The sequence below is a fragment of the Lycium barbarum genome, chromosome 11 (genome assembly GCF_019175385.1).
Source record: "Lycium barbarum isolate Lr01 chromosome 11, ASM1917538v2, whole genome shotgun sequence".
Taxonomy (NCBI): domain Eukaryota; kingdom Viridiplantae; phylum Streptophyta; class Magnoliopsida; order Solanales; family Solanaceae; genus Lycium; species Lycium barbarum.
In genome coordinates, this window is record NC_083347.1 from 19,013,220 (window position 1) to 19,035,154 (window position 21,935).

General features: G+C 35.1%; 4 protein-coding genes and 1 pseudogene across 5 annotated transcripts; 3 read left to right on the plus strand and 2 right to left on the minus strand.

The window, feature by feature from the left end:
• The first annotated feature begins 1,438 nt into the window (after positions 1 to 1,438).
• LOC132617971 (F-box protein At2g26160-like) lies at positions 1,439 to 2,801 on the plus strand. The gene has a single exon (XM_060333045.1). It carries the CDS (start codon positions 1,542 to 1,544, stop codon positions 2,682 to 2,684), a length of 1,143 nt encoding a protein of 380 aa, XP_060189028.1. The 5' UTR covers positions 1,439 to 1,541; the 3' UTR covers positions 2,685 to 2,801.
• A 2,260-nt stretch (positions 2,802 to 5,061) lies between these two features.
• Positions 5,062 to 8,380, minus strand: LOC132617390 (uncharacterized). The gene is made up of 2 exons (XM_060332381.1): positions 7,919 to 8,380; positions 5,062 to 5,487 (listed from the first exon to the last, which is right to left on the minus strand). Exons 1-2 carry the CDS (start codon positions 8,240 to 8,242, stop codon positions 5,311 to 5,313), a joined length of 501 nt encoding a protein of 166 aa, XP_060188364.1. The 5' UTR covers positions 8,243 to 8,380; the 3' UTR covers positions 5,062 to 5,310.
• A 2,405-nt stretch (positions 8,381 to 10,785) lies between these two features.
• Positions 10,786 to 14,800, plus strand: LOC132617308 (uncharacterized). Its single transcript, XM_060332282.1, has 3 exons — positions 10,786 to 10,983; positions 13,659 to 13,738; positions 14,602 to 14,800. Exons 1-3 carry the CDS (start codon positions 10,876 to 10,878, stop codon positions 14,669 to 14,671), a joined length of 258 nt encoding a protein of 85 aa, XP_060188265.1. The 5' UTR covers positions 10,786 to 10,875; the 3' UTR covers positions 14,672 to 14,800.
• Positions 13,413 to 13,529, plus strand: LOC132620699 (U6atac minor spliceosomal RNA; annotated as a pseudogene).
• A 631-nt stretch (positions 14,801 to 15,431) lies between the features above and the next one.
• Positions 15,432 to 17,917, minus strand: LOC132617307 (septum-promoting GTP-binding protein 1-like). Of its 2 annotated transcripts, none has more exons than XM_060332280.1 (6): positions 17,498 to 17,917; positions 17,134 to 17,254; positions 16,761 to 16,857; positions 16,615 to 16,654; positions 16,433 to 16,516; positions 15,432 to 15,636 (listed from the first exon to the last, which is right to left on the minus strand). In XM_060332280.1, the coding sequence occupies exons 1-6, from the start codon at positions 17,825 to 17,827 to the stop codon at positions 15,472 to 15,474; spliced, it is 837 nt and encodes a 278-aa protein (XP_060188263.1). In that variant the 5' UTR covers positions 17,828 to 17,917; the 3' UTR covers positions 15,432 to 15,471. The 2 variants fall into 2 exon arrangements, with proteins under 2 accessions (XP_060188263.1, XP_060188264.1); XM_060332281.1 differs by lacking the exon at positions 15,432 to 15,636 and adding an exon at positions 15,855 to 15,911.
• Between the last annotated feature and the right edge of the window lie 4,018 nt (positions 17,918 to 21,935).

A 21,935-nucleotide genomic window follows, 5' to 3' on the forward strand; every position in this document is an offset into this window, starting at 1 on the left:
AACAGATCTTGGCCGGAATTTTTTCCGGCAAGCTTCCATTTTTTCCAATCAACCTTCAGTCTCTTTTATTTTTCTCTCTCATTTTAACCTGTTCTTAATATTAAATTGTTAAAGATCATCAATAATTATTTGTAAATTATTTCGGTGGTGGATTTGGTTGGTGGCGGGCTGGCGGCAATGGTGTTTAACGGTGGGATGATTTAGTGATGAAAGAGTTAATTATTCGAGGATTTTAATGTTTAATTAGGGATTGATTAGTGTAAATATAATTAACAAAAGAAAATCAAATGAATAAAGAAAGGAAAAGAATATAAAATTAAAATTTAGCATATTTCCAATGTGGCGCTGAGGTGGCATTGATGTGGCATTGATGTGGCGGCAAGTGTGTAACACCTCCCCTTTGTGCAACTGGTTGTATGTGTATTAGGCCGTTATTAAATTTACTTTTAAAATGTTTAGGTGTGTAATAGATCGTCCATATAGTTTGAGTGTGAACTAGATATTTTAGGTATAGTTTAAGTGTGCTTTGATATATTTTGCCGATACTGTTCAGTGAAAGTTAAATTGTGTGCACTCTTTAGAGCTAATTTAGGTAGAAAATTATGTAGTATATCTTTTCCGCAGAAAGTAAATGACTACGTTAGTCATAAAGACAACTGCATCAAGTTTCAAAGAAAAACAGAGAAAGAAAAAAGGGGAATGGTCAACTAGCCTACAATCAAAAATTCGGGTTATAACATTTATTAAGGGGTTTAAGTTATAGAAAATTATCGAAAAGTGGGTTAATGGTGGCAATGGTGGTGGAGGGGGAGGAGGTGCTAGCAGAGGGAGGGGTAAAATGAGTTGGGCGGTGAAGTGACATGTCACATGGCGTCCACTTTATCAAAGTTAGTGCCATATGGGGATTGGTGTCCACCTTGAACAATTCTAACGGAGGAGGGATATATTTGAACAATTTCACTAACAACAGAAGTATATTTGTGTCGATATTACAACAGAGGGTATATTGGATCCTTTTCACACAGTAGAAGAGCAAATTTGATCCTTTTTTTTTGATATTTTATTAATTAAAAAATAAGCTAAATAATTTCTTAAAAAGAATATGTCAGCGAAATGATATATTTGCACTATTATGTAATGATAAGGATAATAAACACCACTTTTTTAACGAGAAATATATTTGTTCTAAATCACAAGATTGAGGAGTATATTTACACTTTTGCCCAAAATCAAATATAATCTACTTTATTTTTATTAGTCAACTTTATTCTCGGGCTAAATAAGCCACGGTCGTCTTCAAACTAAACCCTTATACCCTATTTGAATGGAAAATTCAAATCTTCCTAAATTAAGTGTCAGACGATGGGGATGCATTTAGCCACAATGGGTAACCAAGATAAACTTAGGTAATAAGACAAAATAGAGGGTATATTTGGCCTTTTACCGGTAGATAGGTACGAAGTTGACTGGAAGCTGCTTTACATCACTGGCTACTTTGTATCTACTTGTTCATTAACCCTAAATCCCCAAATCCAGAACGTATGGTGAACTGGGCAGAACTGCCGGGCGATCTCATCGGGCGGATTGCAAAGCGGGTTAAGGTGATGGAAGATTTCATTACCTTCCGTGCTGTTTGTACCTCTTGGCGAGCTGCTGCTTCCAAGGATCTCTTTGATGTGCTTTCGCCCCAAGTTCCGCTGCTTATGTTGGCTGACAAAGATGATGACTATCGAGAATTCTACTCTCTTTCCAAGAAGAAAGTTTCACGCATATTTCTACCTGAAGCGAGAGGACGAGACTGTTTTCCAACAGAGGGATGGCTCTTTACCGTGTCAAATACGGGGGAAATGAACTTGTTGCATCCTTTCTCCCGTACCCAAATTCAACTTCCTCCAGAAGAATCCTTATTGGATTTATGTATTCCTGATCCAAACCACGAAGACGAAATACCCGGTTACAGAATTGTCAACGCCGTCTTATCTGCCAACCCTTCTCACACATCAGATTATGCACTGGTGGTTTCCTATCGTGCATTAGAATGCCTTTTAGCTTTTTGGCGACCTGGTGACCTCAAGTGGACTTGTATTATCTATGGTAGTAATGTTTGTCTGGTCTCCAGTATGATTTACAATAATGGCCGATTTTATGCAGCGGATGTTCACTCTTGCGAAGTCTGGGTTTTTGACATTCTGGGGCTGAGGTCTTCCATCATTCTTCAACCCATTATAGAGCTACATCTGCTTCCTTCGCTGCAAGGTGGTATATTTCGAGAGAGTAGTTGGTTCTACCTAGTTGAGGTATGCGGTGCACTATTACTTGTTTCCCGATTTATTGATGAAAGGGCTACGTTAAGAACCTTTAAATTTAAAGTCTACAAGTTAGATGTAATCAAAGGTGAACTGATGGAGGAGGAGATTAACACCTTGGGAGATTCAACAATTTTTTTGGGTCTTGGTGGTGCAGCAAGTTCCGTCGACTCCTCTAAGTTTACTGGCGTCAAGGCTAATCACATATACTTTACTGATCAGTTTTATTACCTAAAAAGGCTCGTCACGGGGGAAGGTGGTGGTGGAAGGGATATGGGGGCTTACAATCTTGAAGATGGAAAAATTGAATCTTTTTATCCTGGTTTGTCAATAAGCCCGATTTCTCCACCAGCTTGGGTCACACCCTCACTCTTGTAATAATGTGGTGATTGCACTCACCTCAAGTTGTTGTCTCCTTTTCACTTTAATGATTGATTATTAAGTGTTTCAGAATTGTATGTTTGAAGTTACCTTGGATATAGTAATATTTTCCTATGGATGGTGTTTGAATTGTAGTATTTAATCAATTCTAGTTGCGCTTTCTCGGAGTGCAAATATTATTAACTCTCAATTTGATCACCCACCCACATTTCAGCATGCCGTTTAGTTGTTTGTCGTGTGCTTTTGTGTATGTACTTCGAACATTATAATTAAGAGAAATACATGGCCTGGTTCATAAGTGTAGTAACTTATATCATTAACGATTTCCTACTCAATCTCAATGACAAACAGATTTTCCAGAATGCGGCCATCAGATCATCAACAATGTCCACCTTGATCTCACGGTTACCCAGATTTTCAGTGCGCTATATCTTTATGCTTCCGCAAATGCTCAATATAAATTTCTCCTACTCCTATATTCCCATCATTTGCAGTAAGCAGACCTTACCCTGTTTTGGGAAATCAACGGGGGCTGATAGAACATTAAAAATGATGCTTTACTCTGGTGTAATATATTGCATGATGACATCTGGAATTTGTTCAAAGATATCTTTTTGTTGTCTGTGTACATGCGATTTGTCATTGTTGTTGGAAATAAACCCGCCACAAAAATAATATTCACGGTATTAACAGCGGAATAATAAAGTAGCACCGTGATACGATTAATCAACAAGAATAAAAAGAGCGATAATGACACCAATATTTTTACGTGGAAACCCAAAAGGGAAAAAACCACGGGCCGAGAGGAGCAACTGATATCACTATATCAAGGATTTTACACTTAATAGATCTGAGTAAAATACTCCAAAGACCACTACACACTCAAAAGAAATAACCCTCTTTTAAGATTTTCCCATCTCACTACAATATCGCTCACACTCTCTATTTTTCCTCACAGACAATTTCTAACCTTGTCTGTGATGCCTCACCCTCTCTCTCTTTTCGTTAGTGTGTTGAATGAGAAGCCTGAAGGCTTCTATTTATAGGAAAAGTTGGCTCCCTCTTAACCAATCAAAATGAAGGGAACAATTGCAAATATCGCGACATAGTCTAAGTGCAAGATGTCGTGACATAGTCATCAATTGCAAGATGTCGTGGCATAGCCTTCAAGAAGCCAACTTGTTACAGACAAAACTCATGTCCAGACTTCACTTTTCTTCTTCATCAATTGAATGGGTGTGGACCTCATCAATTGTACTCCAAATGAACTTTAGGCTTGGTATGATTACACCAAGAGAATATGTTCTTGTGGTTATTAGAGTAACATTACACACTGAATGTTAGAAAGAATGTTCTTGTGGTTATTGAGCCATTTTTTCCTAACTCAAAATCTCTTTTTCTCCTTTTAATTTCTAACATTCATTGTGTAAAACACACCAGAACTTTTGTAATATATTTCATGATGACATCTGAAATGAACCACGGTCTCGGTATGATTCCACAAAGAATGTTTTCTTGTATAATGTTAGTAGTGTAACATTACACAATGAATGTTAGAATGTCCTTGTGGGTGTTGAGCCATTTTTTCTCAACTCAAAATCTCTTTTTCTCAAATCATATGTTCCAAATTGTGGAAATTATCCTCTGCAATAGTGCTAATGTAATTTTGTCATTTTCTTCGAACCATTTTTTCTCTCAATGCTGCTGATGTTATCACATAGAATCGCAGTTGTCTGTCATTGATTGTTTAATGAGAAGGGCAATAACAACCATTTCCAATGAAATTACACATTTGTCCCACAAAGACAAGTAGCACTACATCAGAAACACACTGGAAGTTTCTCCTGCGGAATAGCGTAAAGGAGTAAAAGGAAAGCTACTAGTGTTACTTAAGTAGAAACACTAATCTTTTTTGATTTCCCCAAAATACTCATCTCAATGACTAGTGCTTGTTGCTTTTTCAAGATAATCTGATCTATTTAAAACTTTAGTCCCAAGAAGAAAGCAACGCATCAAAAGTAGTGAAATAACCAAAAGAGCAGTCATTGTTTCATTCTAATTGGCAGGGCTAGATAAGCCGACAAAATAAGTATCAACTGGGTTCATTCTAATCAAGTCCAACATTCCCTGTCACAGCACAAAAAGGACGTTCCACCTAGTAGTACGCGGAAATCATGCAAGACCTCTGAGCTCAAGGAATTGGGTTCATTTCAGCTTCACTGTCATCAATAAGCAGCTTCTGTGGTACCAAACTCGTCAGCATTTACTCAAATGGATCAGAAGTCACAAGTATGAGTTTTTTTATGACTGCACGAAGAGCAGAAATATTCACTGGTATCCGATACGTTAAACATTCTAGTCAAACTCCTCAGCATTCACTCAAAAGGATCAGCAGAATATTATTACTACTATAAAACTGTCTATTAGTAGTTAAAATGGAACTACAACTCATTTGTGATTGTTCTACGCGAAAACTCATGCACAAGCATCAGAACTTAATATCAGCAGGGGGAAATCAAAAGAGAACCAAAGAACAAAAATTGATAGGGTTTCTAGCCTCTAAGTTGAAAGACCAATGCAAAAAGAAATACGAACTCTTCAATTATAGCTTCTGAGTTGAAGATTAAGCCCTCTTCTTTCTGCTTATAGCAGATCTTTTTCCAATGCTCACAGACTTGCCAGAATGAGGTAGTAGGCCACGTAAAATTGCTAAAACAGCAAATGCTAGAAACGGATAGTACACCATCAGCAACTTATCTGATGCTCTCTGGGAACCCTTCATTTCACTTAGTATCGCCACCTGAAATTTGCAACGTTATTAGAAATACAACCATAAGCAGATGCAACTCCACTTGACTGTTATCTCAATTTGGGAACTGCTGCATCTCTAATATGACCTTTTACCCTCATCCAGAATCAAATGTTTTTAATTCATCCAGAATCAAATGTTTTTAATTAGAGAAGATGCACAAAGTTTTCCAATTTTCCCATGTTTGGTTGGTCAAAATCTATGGAAAACATTTTCTCAAGGAAAAGAAGTTCCTTAAAAGTGAGGAACATGACTTCCCCATTAGAAGTAGGGAAAACAAGTTCCACAAATGGCATCCCACATTGATTGACTCTTCCCCACCCTTCACCGCAGTCCATCCCCACCACCCCACCTCCAACTCCCATAGTGTTTGCCTAAATTACAGACAAATGCTTTTGGGACAAATTATTTCTGCTTACGTACCCACAAAAGAAAATAAGTAAAAAAAACCACTTATTTTCTAGAAAAACATTTTCCAAGAGAACATCTCCGTTCGTACCAAACATAACCTAAATGAAAGCATAACCAGACAACAGGTTCGCTGTTCAGAAACTAAAACAATTGCAACAGGACATGTCAAATCCTCCAACTGGGAACTCGGTTGCACATTGAAATGAGTTCATAACAGAAAGAGTATCTATCATGGGCTTCTGGCCTAGTCAATGTGATCCTTAAATAATTTCAATATAAGTGTTCCATTATCACTTAATGCACAATTATGAAGGCTACAACAACAACAACAACAACAACAAGCCCAGTATAATCCCACCCAGTGGGGTACAATTATGAAGGCTAATTTCTTTATTTTGAATTCAATATTTGAAAAGGAATTTGGTTGGTTGGTTGGTTGGTGGTGCGGCCGGGTGGGCATTAAGGAACTATGCATTGGCCCCTCTATTTCAGTGGAAGTGTCAGTTCTAGAAGACAGAAAACAGTTTAACACCCTCAAATGACGATACAATGCACAGCAAGATGGCAGGAGGTTAAAGGACAACGATTTCTGCAAGACAAGAGTAAAACACAACTGATTACTGAACCAGAGGTGCTAGATAAGTTGTTCTTGTGCTTCTGGGACTCTTCTCTATTACATTACGATCACGTTTGTTGTTGCTCTTGAATTTTTCCAATGTTCTTTATGTTACCTTATTTTGCTCCTGAGTTTCCAATGTTCGTTATATTACCTTCACTTCGTTGCTAATCAACACCCACCCAAAAACATTTAAAAAAAAAAATAATAATAATAATAAAGGAAACCAGGAACAACAGGAAGCTTGAGTAAGATTGACAGACCAATTGGTTTGGATATGTCTGACGCAAAACCAGCTAAGATGTATGCATATATTTGAGAAATTCAAATGTGAGCTTAAATTCATCAGAAACCCTTTTATGGTGATTCTTCGAGTAAATTGCATTTCTAGAATGGCAATTTACAGTCAAACAGAATTGCAGCAAAAGATTGATTATGCTATGTCTTTATACAGTCAACCCTGTTTGACGCGTTTGTTACTTAAGTATCAAGATAAAAGGCCATGGTAAGACCTGAGTAATATGATCAAGTTATGTAATACTATACTGCAAAAATATAATGTTCGAAATTGTGTTTCTAAGGACGAACATACTGGAACACATTATAGCTCTTAATTTGGCTAACCAACACTCGAACCGCTTGAATATCTGTAACTAAATTCTGATAATAAGGTTTTAATCTATCCAGCATAAAGTATACAACAACAACAAAAACATTCCCAGTGTATTCCCACAAGTATATCCAGCATGAAGTATATATATACGAGAAGAAAGTTAAGAGCTTAACATTATTAAACCCCCTTCCCTCTAAGAAAATTCTTCTTAAAGAACATACAAGTTTGTGCTGCATATAACTAGGACCATGTTCTGCATTGAGGTGTCTAACTGATCTTGTAATCATCAAAACTTTGAGAAATCTAAATATAGTTCCAACTTCCAAGAATACATCCTTCACAATAATTTCTCGAAATATTTCCAATAACCATAAAGGATCCAAAAGCTACTATCTTTATCGTCGGGTTAAGGGCAATACTCGTACTACTAATATTCCGATATAGTAGAGTTTTCCAATGAATTTGATCTTATGCCGGGGAAAAAATGAACAAATAAAAGCAAAAAGGCAGAACTTTTTCTTCTCCCACCCCCAAAAATTAAAAAAAAAAAAAAAATCATATCACCCATAATGTTGTTAATTCCATGGAATTAAATCCAAGTCCACTAATTAATGAAACATCAAAACCACCTAACATAGACAATTTGAAGCTAGCACAACAATCTACAATCTTCAATTAAAAGAGACATGTAAAAGCATAACAATTAGATTAGAAAAAGAAAAAAAAAAAAAAAAAGAACCAACAAATAAACTTAACAATTAGAAATTAGACAAATATATTACCATTGCAGTGAGAGTGGAAACACCATAGAGCAAACAGGTAGTATTAATCCAAGATTTTCCAGCTACAATAGCATAAAGACTAGCAACACATAGTGGCCACGCAACGAGAAGTTCCAACCAAATTAAGCCAACAAAGAAATGGGGTTTCTCAGAAACTAAATAATCGCCATATTCCTGAGTATACCAGTTTTTTAAGTCAACCAAAAATGGTGGAAACATGTGTTTAGGAAAAACAGATTGGCCATCAAATAGTGGTATAATAATGGTTAGGAAGAAAAAGTAGATGAATAGAAGAAAGTCTAATAGCTTAACAAAAGCACCCATTTTTATTTTTATTTTTTGTCTTTGTGTCTCTGTGAAACGAACCTACAGTTATGTTGATTATGGAAATGATGTTTTAGATTGAAATCTTACCCACTAGTTCATGTCAATTAAAAGGGGATATAAATGAAGATCCAGAAACATTTCTTTATCTATTTCTCTTTTTTTTTTTTTTTTTTTTAAATGAAGTGTTCGATCCAAAGTCTTCTGGACTTCTAGATTTACAAATTGAACACGTAATTGATACTCGTCCGTTTTAATTTATATGAACATTTTTCGAATGGGAGGATCAAACTTTATAACTTTAATCATAAATTTTGATATAGATTTTTCAAATTTATAAAAATAAATTTTATATAGTTATAAACTAAATAAAAAATATTATAAGCCGTGATAATTTCTAATTCAAATAATTTAGAGAGAATGTAAGTAAAATGTGGTCAAAATACCATCTCGTAAACTCCTCATATAGTAATAGGTTCACATAAATTAAAACAGAGAAAGTATTATATTTTGAACTATCCAATTAATTAAAATACGTATTTGCGTGAGATCTATTTGAAAAGTAAGGCTTCCTAATATAAATTTATCTATTTTCAATGCTTGAATTTGAGACCTCTAAAGAGAAAGTAATTTTATACTAAGTACTAAAATTCATTTATTGATGAATTAGTTGTATAAGAGTTGTAATGCAAAACTTGATTGTAACATGAATTAATAATACCAAAAATGTTATGTGGAGAATTAATAATATGTGATTGTTTAAATAATGCACAAATTATATACAGTGAACAAAGAATATGAAAATTATTTTTTAGAATCGTCTATTGTAAGTATATTTTTGTTTTTAGATGCTCTTGTTCACGTGTCGTCGATACATATTATTTAATCTACTTTCTGTTCCATATTAGAACAATTTACATTCCGGCTGTCCCAATTTATATGAAGGTGTCTTGACTGGATACGAAGGTTTAAAAAAAATGACTTTAGAAATTTATGTTCTAATATAGCGCTATAGATATTTATATGATTATAAATCGTCTTATTAAATTTATGGACGTTTTAAAGTCATATTGTTACTAATATAAAATGCTATTCTTTTTTGGACAATTCATGTGGCTCCTTAATTTTTCCATAAATCTTTTAAATACTTTGAATTAGTACTATTTATTGTGATTTATTATACTTTATACGTAATTTTCAAATATGTAAATCTTATTTAAAAAGCTTAGGATTTCATACCCGAATTCAAACTTGAAATTTTACTGTTTGCCCTCAAAATCCGAATTGTGACACGAAAAATCGGGAGAAAGAGATCTAGAGCCTGTTTGGATGGGCTTAAAAAAGCGGTGCAAATTGCCTTTCTTTTGGGGTGGTCTTTAAATTTTTTCCCTCATATTTGTAATCTTTAAATTTTGCCCTTTGGCTAAAACCCATGAGTTTCAGGTTCGAAACCCCACTCAGTCAAAAATATTTAAAAAATTCGCAAGACAGAGTTTAAATTTCGTTATGCTCCCGACAGAATTTTAGTTATGTTTAACCAAAAGTCTGCCGATGGGGGTAGACTTTGCCTTGAGGCATATATATATATATATATATATTATATTAAACTTTTCAAGGTAAACTTTTAGTTATGCCTTAACTAAAAGTGTGCCCCATCAGACATAACTCAAAGTATGCCCTATAAGGCGGAACTTTTCCTTAGGGAATAACTAAAGTTATTCTGGACCCAGCATAACTATAAGTTCCGCCTTATAAGGCAAAGTTTATGTTTTAAGGAAAAGTTCCGCCTTAAGGGCATACTTTTAGTTATGTCTTAACTAAAAGTCTACCCCATAAGGCATAAATAAAAGTATGCCCTAAGGCAAAGTTTATGTCTTAAGGAAAAGTTATGTCTTATGGGGCATACTTTAGTTATGTCTTTAACTAAAAGTCTGCCCCATAAGGCACAACTAGGAAAAGACTTTTAGTTAAGGCTTAATTAATTAAAAATCTGCCAAGTGTATGCCGGATCCGACATACATTTGTTAAGAAATAACCAAAGTCATATTGAACCCGGCATACTTATGCCAAATCTGCCCATAAGGAATGGTTATGCCAGTCCGGCATAACTTTGGTTATTCCTTAAAAAGTGTATGCCGGGTCCGGAATACACGCGACCCAAACCTTGCCTTGATTTTTTTTTAATTTATGCTTGAGCGGGGGCCCAGAACCTCATGATTTCTGCGCGAAGCTCAAAGTTGCAACGCGAAGAGCAAAAATTAAAGACCATAATTATGAGGGGCAAAATTTAAAAATCACAAATATGAGAGTCAAAATTTAAACACCACCCCAAAAGAAGGGCAATCCGTGCAAAAAAAATGTAAAAAAGCAGCTTATAAGCGTAGCCTAATTTTTTTTTTTTTTTTGGCTAAGCCAAACGGGCTATTTTTTTTTTTTTTTTTTGGATTTATTTTAAACACAAAATGACTTACAAGTTAGCGGGCTGAACACTTAGAAAAGCTGAACAGCAAACTTATAAGCTAAGCCAAACGGGTGAAGACCCGAATCCGACCCGAATAACTCAATTGAAGAGAAAAATGAAAACACAAAGCAGAGTCTCCTAAAAACTATCCAAGGTTGGGCGAGAAGGGAAGATGAGTTCACCAGTGCCTCGAAGAGAGAGTCCATGGGGTATGCCTGAAGGTGATACCAGGCAACCTAAGGCCCACAGATGTAACGACCGCGTTGAGGATGTTGTTCAGGTCTCAATTCCTCTTTTAACCCCTTCCCACTCACTATTTTTATGAGTCTGTGGTTGTGTTCCATTTCTTAGATTTAATACTGATTCGTGAATCGTTGTGGGTATTCTGGTGGATGTTATGTTAGCACTTCACTCTAATTGAGTAGTAATTGTTTGCCTTTTAGATTCTAAAAGCACACAATATTAACTTGGATTTGTGGTAACTCTGGAGTTTGAACACTAACTTGGGTATTCCAAAATCAGGGATGGACCTTACTCAAACCTTAAAATACAATCAAGTGGTAAGGATTGTCCAAGATCATATAAGGAGTATACCATCCATATACTTACCAATTTTGGGATACTTTTTTTTTGGTAACTAAGGAACCCGCAGCCACTACCCTTTGGGTGCGCTCTAGGTAAACCCCGCTCCTAGTGCAATAGCTCGCAACTCACACACGGGAGATGTAAACCGCACTAGGGTTGTTGGTGAGTGGAATCGATCCTAGGTCTCCCATGTGGGAAACCACTTGCTGAACCAACTCAGCCACCTTGCGGGTACCAATTTTGGGATACTAACAGTGTTCATCATGGTGTGCTGAAAGATGAGGCCAACTAAGAACCGTTTACCTTCACTTTCTAACTATAAAAACGGTGATGCAAAACCTAGATGCACATGTGATGGTTCACTAGTTTACAAGCAAGTAAAGGAAGAGGAATCCTGGATATGTTTCGTGGCTTTAACATTAAAGTGCTTCTGGGCTTGAGCACCTTTATTGCAATATGATGGTTCAGAGAGGAAAAGAAGTGAGGAAAGGATGAAATATGGAACTTGTACAGTTCAGGAGTTGTTCTTTGGAACGAGAATAAATCCGGAAACTGACCTAGAATTCTTTGGCATCAGCCCCTTACCAAGTTCAGGAAACAACAGCACTTTCACCAAAAATTCATAGATTGTCAACTTCTACTTCCTTTTTTTGTTTGCTTTAATGCATGCTTAGCTGCTTAGGTATTTCAGATATCACTGATTTTCCTACTGTAAAGTTTACTTCCAAATAATGAGAAAGCTACAGATTGTGTACTTCTACAACAAGTGGTCCAACTAAAAATAAATATTGAGACTTGAAGAGTCCATAGTAATGGGCTTGATTCACCACAAACCATCGAACTACTAGAAGAAACTTGACTCTGGAATAAGTCTCATCTGTTCCAGCTCAGTTTAAAAAAAAGTCTCATCTGTTCCAGCTTATAGACCAAATTATAGTTGCATCTAAAAAGAGAAACAAAACCATTAAACAGTTGCACCATAGCTCATAGAACTAAAAAATTGGGCTGGAAGGGAGGAGCTGTAAGTTCAGTATACAGTCTATATCTAGGTTAAAATGGTGTGCGATGACCAATTTTTGAGCTGCTTTCTAATATTTAGCCATCATTTGAATAAAAAGGGAAGCCCGGTGCACTAAGTTCCCGCTATGCGCGGGGTCCGGGGAAGGGCCAGACCACAAGGGTCTATTGTATGCAGCCTTACCTTGCATTTCTGCAAGAGGCTGTTTCCATGGCTTGATCCCGTGACCTTCTGGTCACATAGCAGCAACTTTACCAGTTACGCCAAGGCTCCCCTTTACCAGTTACGCCAAGGCTCCCCTTTACCAGTTAGCCATCATTTGAATATAATTGAAAAACAGCCAACTTTTAATGCGGGAATAAAAATTGTACAAAAATGTCCCTAGATAAAAAAAACACAGAAAAACTCCACCATAGTGTGCTGGAGTTCGGAAACCTCCTTAATGTGAAACTCCAGCACAGTGGAATGTTGTTTCAAACTTTTATACCAAATCTGTGAATTCCCTGTATGTGAAACTCCATACAGTGTCATGGAGTTCGAACTTTTGCAAGTGAAACTCCAGCACACTGTGTTGGAGTTCTGCAATTAAAACCTACTTTGACGTTGCTGCCCTCATTCAATGGCTTCGAGCTTCTCCTGTTTCCGCTGATGCAATTCTTTCAGTTTCATCAACAGTATAAGTAATTCTCATATCGAGTAAGAGAACTTCCATTCTGATGTTTAACTATATGTTAGAAATTAGTTGTGGAAATACCTGCCTATTCTAATGTAATGATGCTTAGACTCAAAAGATGGCCAGCTTCTTATTAAGTTTATAGTTTTCTTCGAGCACGCTGCTGCTGTAGTAGTTCATATTGGCTCGTAAAAAAGGTTCCATGTTTGTCACTTTTATGTCTTCAAATTACGTTGTTGTAGTAGATATTGTAGTTTATAGATCTCCTTTGTCAAATAGATGATGGACTTCAATTCTGGCTAAGGCAATGGGTGAAATTCAGGTTATTGGAATTTGCAGTAGTTCGAATATCGAGCATTATACGCGTCTAAATGTTGATTAGTGGTCTGTAAAGTGGCTATTTGTCCATTTTTTCCCATGTATCTACTATCTAATGTTCGTAGGAAAGAGAGATGTTTGCATTTTCCCCGACAAGGATGGGAATATCCTTCGAGCTTTACCAAGTTACCAGATCAGTCCATCTATTCATTGGTTACATTTGCCTATGTTTCCAGAATCAGATACTCAACTCTTTTGAATGTCTCAGTTCTCCGCTGGCCATTGTACATCATGTACACCATACGCATTTTATGCTTGTTTATCTTTCTTTTTCAGCTGAATTATTTATAATACTATGCAGGCGTGTTTTGAAGGCAATCCATTTAAAACGATACCGGGGCCTTTCAAGCTATTCTGGCGGTGTATGCGTTCTAAGCCTGGGTAAGCTTCAAGTATATGTTCCGTGGATCAGCTGTGAAATAATTGACATTGAAATAATTAGTCTTATCTCGTTAATCATTATTTGTATCTAACACATAGCTTTATAGCAAACCATCTTCTAATAGATTGCAGTTCAAATAAAATGATTGATAAAGACATCTCTTGTTACTCAAGTCATATATTGCCTTACATTTTCTTTTGATTTATCTATATGAGGTCTTGGAATAAAGTTGAACATCTTAAACAATTAGTCTTTATAGAACGTGCAAATTTTGTTATTTCTATCTAAAAATATACTCCTGAAGATTACTAATACATTTATAAATAGGCTAAAGCTTCTATATACAGAAGTCGCGAAAACATTAAAATTTGGAGCCAGCCCGAGCATCTAGTTTTGAAAATGAAGAACTAGTTGTTGGTTCCTGAACTTAGATGTTAAAGAGTGAACAACTCTAAACAGCAACAAACTTCAGTCCTGACATCTTTGAAAGTAATGAAGATGAATCATGTGAAAGGAAGATTTTAATCGGGGGTTGGAGATTCGAAAGGGGTAAACTTGAATGGAGAAACTGTAAGAAGGTGAGCCCTGGGGGAATGCAGTAAACATTGAAGAATACTTTGAGGGTACGGATGTTAAGTATTTTGTGATTGAGGCTAAAGAGATAATTTCCAACGCTGAAATAAATGAACAAGCAGGAATCTTATAAAAAAGAAACAAAGAAATACAGTTAGAAGGAAGTGCTAAATTTAACTGTAAGCAATAAATTTAAGTTCTCTTTATTGCTTTCAGTTGGTATAAGTTTCTGTTGCTATCGTGATAAAGAGAAGGCTTTTCTAACTTTTGATGCTACATGGCTGTGCAGGGAAGAGCCTACTGAGCCATTCTACTACTTGCAGTTGGATCCCCCCAAGAGAGAAGTGCACCTTGAGTAGAGCTTTGCTTTTGTTTTTTCCTAAACCTGTAATAAGGTTGTTTATGAATCCTGTCGCTATGGCTTGTATTACTTGGCGAGTTCAAGTCGAATATTTCCCCAATGAAGAATGAAAGTTTATGTTCTATTATTCCCAGTTTTCGAATAAGGATGAACATCTAATCGAAATGATGTTGATACATATAGAACTTCGAGATACTACACTGCTCTGTTTATTTCGAAGATGGTACATTTGCATAATAGTGGGCCACAAGAGTGGCCAAGTAAGTAGAATTTGTGATTTTGTGCACCACCTCTGTCCTTTATTCTCTCTTTTTGTTGTGTTTATTTTGACTAATGCTTGTTTCTGCTCGTTATATATTCAACAATGACATGCCTTTAAGTTCAATATTTGTTCTACTCCAGTTTCTCTCTCCTGTTTTCTTAGCATGTTTAGTCACATCGACATCTGGGATTGGTCCATCGGAACTTCACTATAGGAAATAATGTATAAGTGTTGCTCATATATGTTATCAATGTATTTGAATAGAAGGTAGCAAACTATGTTCTAACAAATTTGCGAAACAAGCTATTGGAACGGCATGTACTGCAGGAATGAAACAAGAAGGAAAATTTGCGCCATTGCGTAAGATGTCATATGAAGGCAACCCGAATTTTCACTGGTTGTTGCAATACTAAACTAAACTAAGTCTAGTGACCGGTTGACTGAGAATCATTTCTTTTTCTGAGATTTTGTAAATTTTTTACATCTACAATCATAATCAATTTTCTGTTTTTTTTTGCTGCAAAATGGTAGTAAGTCTAGAAGTCAATGATGGGTTCTCCAATGGTGAGGTTACGTTCCATCGTCCATGGTAAGTTGAAGAGCTTGGCTGTGATGAACTTGAAGATCTTGTTCACATTTATGTTGTATGTTGCACTTGAGAAGAATAAGGTTGCATTCAGTGCTTTTGCATATGCTCTTGCCTGTTCAAAGTCACATTGAAATGCTGTAAATATCAGTTGATCTAACCAAAATATGGTTTTATGCAAAAGTTCAGAGCAAATTAAAGATGCACAGTAGGGAAGTTTCTCTATTTATGTCCAAATAAATGGATGTAAACAGTGTAACACTTGCCAACCATAATATCCATAAAGGATACTTCATCTTAAAAATGCTATCTTATGACTTCACAAGCATAGTATGCATTTACCACAAACTATTTAGAGATACAAATAACCAGATTTGCATATGCTCTTGCCTGTTCAAAGTCACATTGAAATGCTGTAAATATGAGTTGATCTAACCAAAATATGGTTCAAATACATGCAAAAGTTCAGAGCAATTAAAGATACGCAGTAGGAAAGTTTCTCTATTTATGATCCAATAAATGGATGTGGATTTTGCTCAAACTATCAAATTTTCATCAATTTTAATTCCTTGTGTTACGTCGCCTATGGCTTTTCCTAGTTAATCTTGAACCCTACTCCCCCAGAAAACACACACAATACTTTCACAGGTCGGCTCAGTGCACGAGCATCTTGTGATCATGTAAGGATAAGCTATTTTTCCTGACGCAAGCATCATTATTGATTACATTCTATCCTCATGCAAACATCATTAATTAATTTCATGACTCAAACTCGTGACCACTTTGTCATTACTCCAGAGCACCCCTTCACACACATTACTGATGATATAATAAAATTCCTGTTTTTAGTCATTATTACACTTTATGGTGGGGTGAGATGGAGGGGGGAACATTAGAGAATGAGGCTCAACCTGATTTGCGATGGTCCATTGCAAATCTAATGGCAATTGCACGAAATCATCAAACTTTGTTCCTATCAATACTGGAATTGCCGTCTGAAAACAACAAATTTAACTCAGATTAATTACCACACACTTTTAACATTTCATAATCAATAGAGAAACATGGAAAGGATGTTTTCTCCTGTCTCTACCTGATTCCATGGTCGTGCTTGTTGATACCAGCTAATGACACTATAAATGATCAACAAAAGAATTTTAGACAGGACATAAAAAGTGAAAACAAAGGTTAATAATCTGGCTTCTGTTTTCTTCAAATGAAGAAGCAAAAACATGATACCTCTTAAGTGTACGCCGACTTGTAAGATCAAACATGAATAAAATTGCTACAGAGTCTTTACAAGCGGTTGGAATCTGAGTAGAGGCAGAAACATCACCTGCATTGTTATTATAATCATAGGTTACACAAATTCTGACGTCACATTTTAGTCAAATTCACATATTTGCAGATTTAAAACTCCCTAGTTTCCTCCACCTTTTTATGGGGGTGGTTGGATGCTGGCATATACAGATTCAGAATTTAAATTAGCTGGATTCAACCTTTTGAGTCTCTTAGCCAGAACACATTGTATTTTTTTAATTGTTGATTCAGAATTTAACATTTTGTTTTTTTGGGCAATATTTTAGAAGTACTAAGTTCAATTGATATGTACCTTGGACTTCCCAGATGCTATAGGAGATCCTTGCCCCTTTAACACACAAAATTTTATCCATTTGATTTAACCCTGTTGTTGAACAGCTTTCTTCTCCTGTCTCCTTTCCTACATACTTTGTCTTTAATCAACATGAAAGCCAAGACCAAGATTAGAAACAGAAATTACGAACATCCAATCAAAGATAAAAAATAGGATGGAATACTAAGTACTACTCCCTGCGTCCTAGTTTATATGATGGACATTGATTAGACACGGAGCTTAAAGAAAACGAAAAAAGACTTTTGAAACTTGTTGGACTGGTGACGGTCCAAAGAGAAAAATGCATCACATAAATTAGAGCAAGAGTAATACAAACACTAACCAAGAAACTTGTCTTGCCAATTTGGTTATCACCCAATATGCATATCTTCAAGGCAACCAAATCCTCCAAAGATTCAATGGAGTGATCACAACAACACGGCGCGGTTAAGCTCCCCGAAAAGCCACTGCCCGAAACTGCCCTGGTGGAGGAAGAGGAATGGTGGCTTGACAATTTCCTGTACTTAATGGACTTGTAGCCTATACAGCAACCAACAAGTTGGTTCCAAAATGACCTTACATACTTTTGAAGTACTAACACCTTGCAGATTATTTTCCTCTTTTTGTTTAGCTTAAACATTCTTCTATAACAAAGCAGTAAACGCTTCCTCATTTTGTTCTTTTTTTTTGTTGAATAAATGAAAGTGAGAGAGATGGCCTTAAGAGGAGCTTCTGCTTCTCAGGGCCATGAAAGTAAAATCAATACTCTTTTGCACATTCATATTTCTTTCTTTCCTTCTAAGTAATTAACTTTTTCTTCTCTATATTAATTATGGATAATGCACTTTTGGTCCCTAATTTTTGGTAAATTATTTTTTTGGTCCTTGTAATTTATTTCTCAACATATAAAACTTTCAATTAATTAAAATATGTGTTTTTGGTCCCTCATGTTATATTATGCTATTTATAAAACCATATTATCGTCAATATGAAGTAACAATACAAACTGAACATATTACGTGATTAATTAAGTAGTGAAATAGTTATAATATTACGATTTTTCTAATTATTATATTACGTTAAATTTGTGAATATGTATTTACAAGAGAAGGGATCAAAAGTGTGCTAAGTAAGATATCATACAGATTAACCAGAATTTAGCAATAACTGAGGGACCAAAAGTGTGATTAACTTAATTAATTAATTTAAATTTAAAATTTTTATGGGGTTAAGGGAAAATTAGATTAGTAACGGTTGCCGGCGTTACGGGGAAGAGTTGACTGCTTTTATGGGTCGAAAAAGTCAGGTTTTGTCCTTGTCTATATCCGTTCTTTGATCGAATGATAGATTGGTACTTCTTGGAATGAGGAAAATGTTTGTGGATCTACGTTTTCTTTTTTCCATTGTTTGTGGATCTACTTGGTCACTGCAAAAATTTTAGTCTTTGATACATAGCTGCACTTTCCTATGAATTATTACTATAGGTTTACAATTTGCATAGCAAAGTTATATTATTCGTATAGTTTACAAACTCTCTTTTGTAAAGTGGCGATTCACGATAGTTGTTTGATTAACTTAAATAACGTAATTTTATAGAGTTTTGTTGTTATTCAAACATACCAACTAGTTATGAAATCGGATTGATAGCATTCACCTGTGTTCACATGAGAAGGGCCCACGCTGAATAATTCCCCCCCCCCCCCCCCCCCCAAGAAAAAAATGAAATAATTTTAAAAATTTCCCTCTAAGTTTGCGCTAGTTTACTAAACTCTTATCGCTATGAGAATGAGTCATATGTCCATGAGTAGAAGTGTCTTTTAAGATTGTAAGCTTGTTTTCACACACATTAGTCCCCAACCACAAGCTCATTGTTCAACATAACCCACCAAAATTGATCTTCACTAAGTATGGAACAAAGTACCCCTCCGTTCATATTTACTTCTCCATGTCTGTTTGACACACCTTTTAAGAAGATAAGTCTAATTATAAGTTATCTCACTTACTGGAAAATAAAATGGAAATAATTAGTACTCCACTTAATAATAAGGGTAAAATAATATAAAATGGTAAATTATCTCTTGGTTTTCAAATTCAACAAGTAAAAACGATCGGAGGGAGTATCTACTAGCCAGTAGTGAACTTATTGCCATATACTATACTTAACACAACCAGGAATTTAGCATCTTCATCAAATACCTACTAGTCTCTGTACTCGTTTTATTTATTGCGTTTCAAATATAGTTAGACATAAGGTTTAAAAGTTCTAGATAATCTAGTGAATGTAATGGCAAAGTCAAAGAATTAACCATCTCTTTTCATTCATCTACATTAATCACCAACGAAAAAAAAAATTAACGAGTAATTAAAGAATGAGAAATTAGTAAAGGAACCGACCTACAAGTATGATCATCAATCACGTTATGTTTTTTGTGATTCTCTATGTTCCTTCCACGAAACCTAACGAGGAGTCATCAAACTGATTTTATATTAATTAATCTATTGGAGAACGTAAATTGGTTGGTCTCTGAATTGTCTGGCAATTTGACATTAGATAATCTAACAGGTTTTGAAAAGGAAAAATAATTTTAAAATTGCATGTGAGTGGCATTGATTCGTTAAAACATCTTTATATTCATCTCCTTTTTTCTTTCCATTTTTTCCTTTGGTGCTTGTCATTTCTCTTTTTCTTTATGCCCATTCACTAATGAGGAATTTTATTCTTATGCTTCTAATGATGTGCCATGTGCGTGCACGCATGTTTGTGTTTCGTGGGGAGCTATACTTTGGAATATATGGTGTTTAATTTTCAAATTAAAGAATAATGTAAGTTGGTCAGGATTCTTCCTTATATAATAGGGACGAGCATAAGCAAATTAAACAATTAAATGAGCGAAATGAGATAAAGATATGAACTGTATAATTGTTATACATTTGAAACAAATATTATATCATTTATTTGTTAGTTAGATAAATTGGTTAGTAATTTACTAATTTCAATAAAAATTCACAGATAAGTAGTCAGTTTGGCAATACAGTGGAACAGTGATACTTGTATTTGAGCATTAAGCAACTGCAATGCTAGTAAGCCTAATATATTTACAAGTTTATTGTATTCAATACATTAATCTAAAATAACAAAATTATTAATCAAGAAAAGGTTTTTTTTACCCAAATGTGCTACAACATGATTGATATTTGATCTAAAACGATCCGTTAGTTAGGCTTAGATTCTACTACTGAATTGTGAAAACAGTCCGACAGGAATGCTTATGATTTAATTAAGTTGCAATTCCCAAAGAATTCACGTTTAGACTCCAAAAGTTACGATATGTAGAGCTGATGATTAGTTATTCGCGATACAATGTAGAATGATTATCTTTTATCAATATTAACTGCATGAAAGAATCTAAACATCCAACTCAAACTTTAAAGCATTGGATTGAGTAGACATGACCATTATAAATTCCTTTGAAAACCCTTACACAATTGATGTGAGGCATATGTATTATCTAACACTAGCACGTCTAATGTGTTGAAATAATAATGGGTAATGCAAAGAAAATCAATAACCGCTCTCATCTTCAATTTTCATTTAGAGGCTGATTTATTATTGATTTGAATAGCCATGTTAATGGGTCATTAAGGTCTTTTTAATGGTGGAGTTAATGAACCATTAATCCTCTTTGACCCCTTCATATTTCCAGCTTATATTAATCAGTCTTCTTGGTGAATTACAACACCGAAAATCATCTCTTCTTCTTCTTCTTCAGAGTTCTTCTTTTCCTTCTGTTTTTTGGGCAATTCAGTTTATGCAAACTCCAAACTTCCAGCCACTAGTGCAAGTGTTTGGGAGTGTTGTGGAACCTTGGGAGCGACCGGGCTAAACGATTTGCACCGTAGTCGGTCCGAAATCGCTTTCAAGGCAGTGACTTGCCACGACGCAGCGTTGATCCAATAAGTTTATTCTATCCTTTTATTCGTTTTACAGATTAATATTGTTAATATTTCCAACAATTTGAAAGCGATTTCTTATGCAATATGGAGAGGTAAAATAATTCTATACATATTTTGGTGATGAAAGGTAAAATACTTTTATTTCCTCTCTAAGAATGTGGTCATGGAAAAAAAAATGACAAATTTGTTTTGTCTAAAAAAGTAAGAAATTTTGACATGAATAAATTTGAGTAAGCCGATGATATGATTGTTGTAGTCATTTCTCAAGTTAATCTTGTGGCTAATGCAAGAGATTGAGTATTAAACTCTTATGCTACTAAGCAAATTTGTGCTAACAGAGTTTATTTTGTGTCACCCAAGTTGAAGAAGAAGAATGATTTATTTATGTTGGTCATTCAAGAACTACTCAAGTTTTTGAAAAAGAAAAGTTCTTCTCAAACTCACATAGGGAAAAAAATAGTGGCTTTAACCGAGGTATTGCATGTTCCTAATATTTGATACAATTTGGGTGATGAGGAATTATTAGAAAATGTTGAAGTAAAGATTTTTGTTTAACATGTTATGGTTGTTTTAACTAAGAATAATATTTTTGTTGAGAAAATATTTTATTATCTCAAAAATAAAAATAAAAAGATATATATAATTTATGTGGTAGTGACGTAAATATTTGGAACAAATATTTAATACTACAGTCTATTTGCCTTAATGGGAAAATTGACTGTTGTCAAAACGTTTCAGACAATTTAACTTGTCATTGACTAGCCTTGATTGTGGGAATTATTTTTAATTCAAATGGAAACAAAATTCCCTTTTCTTCTCATTTTCAT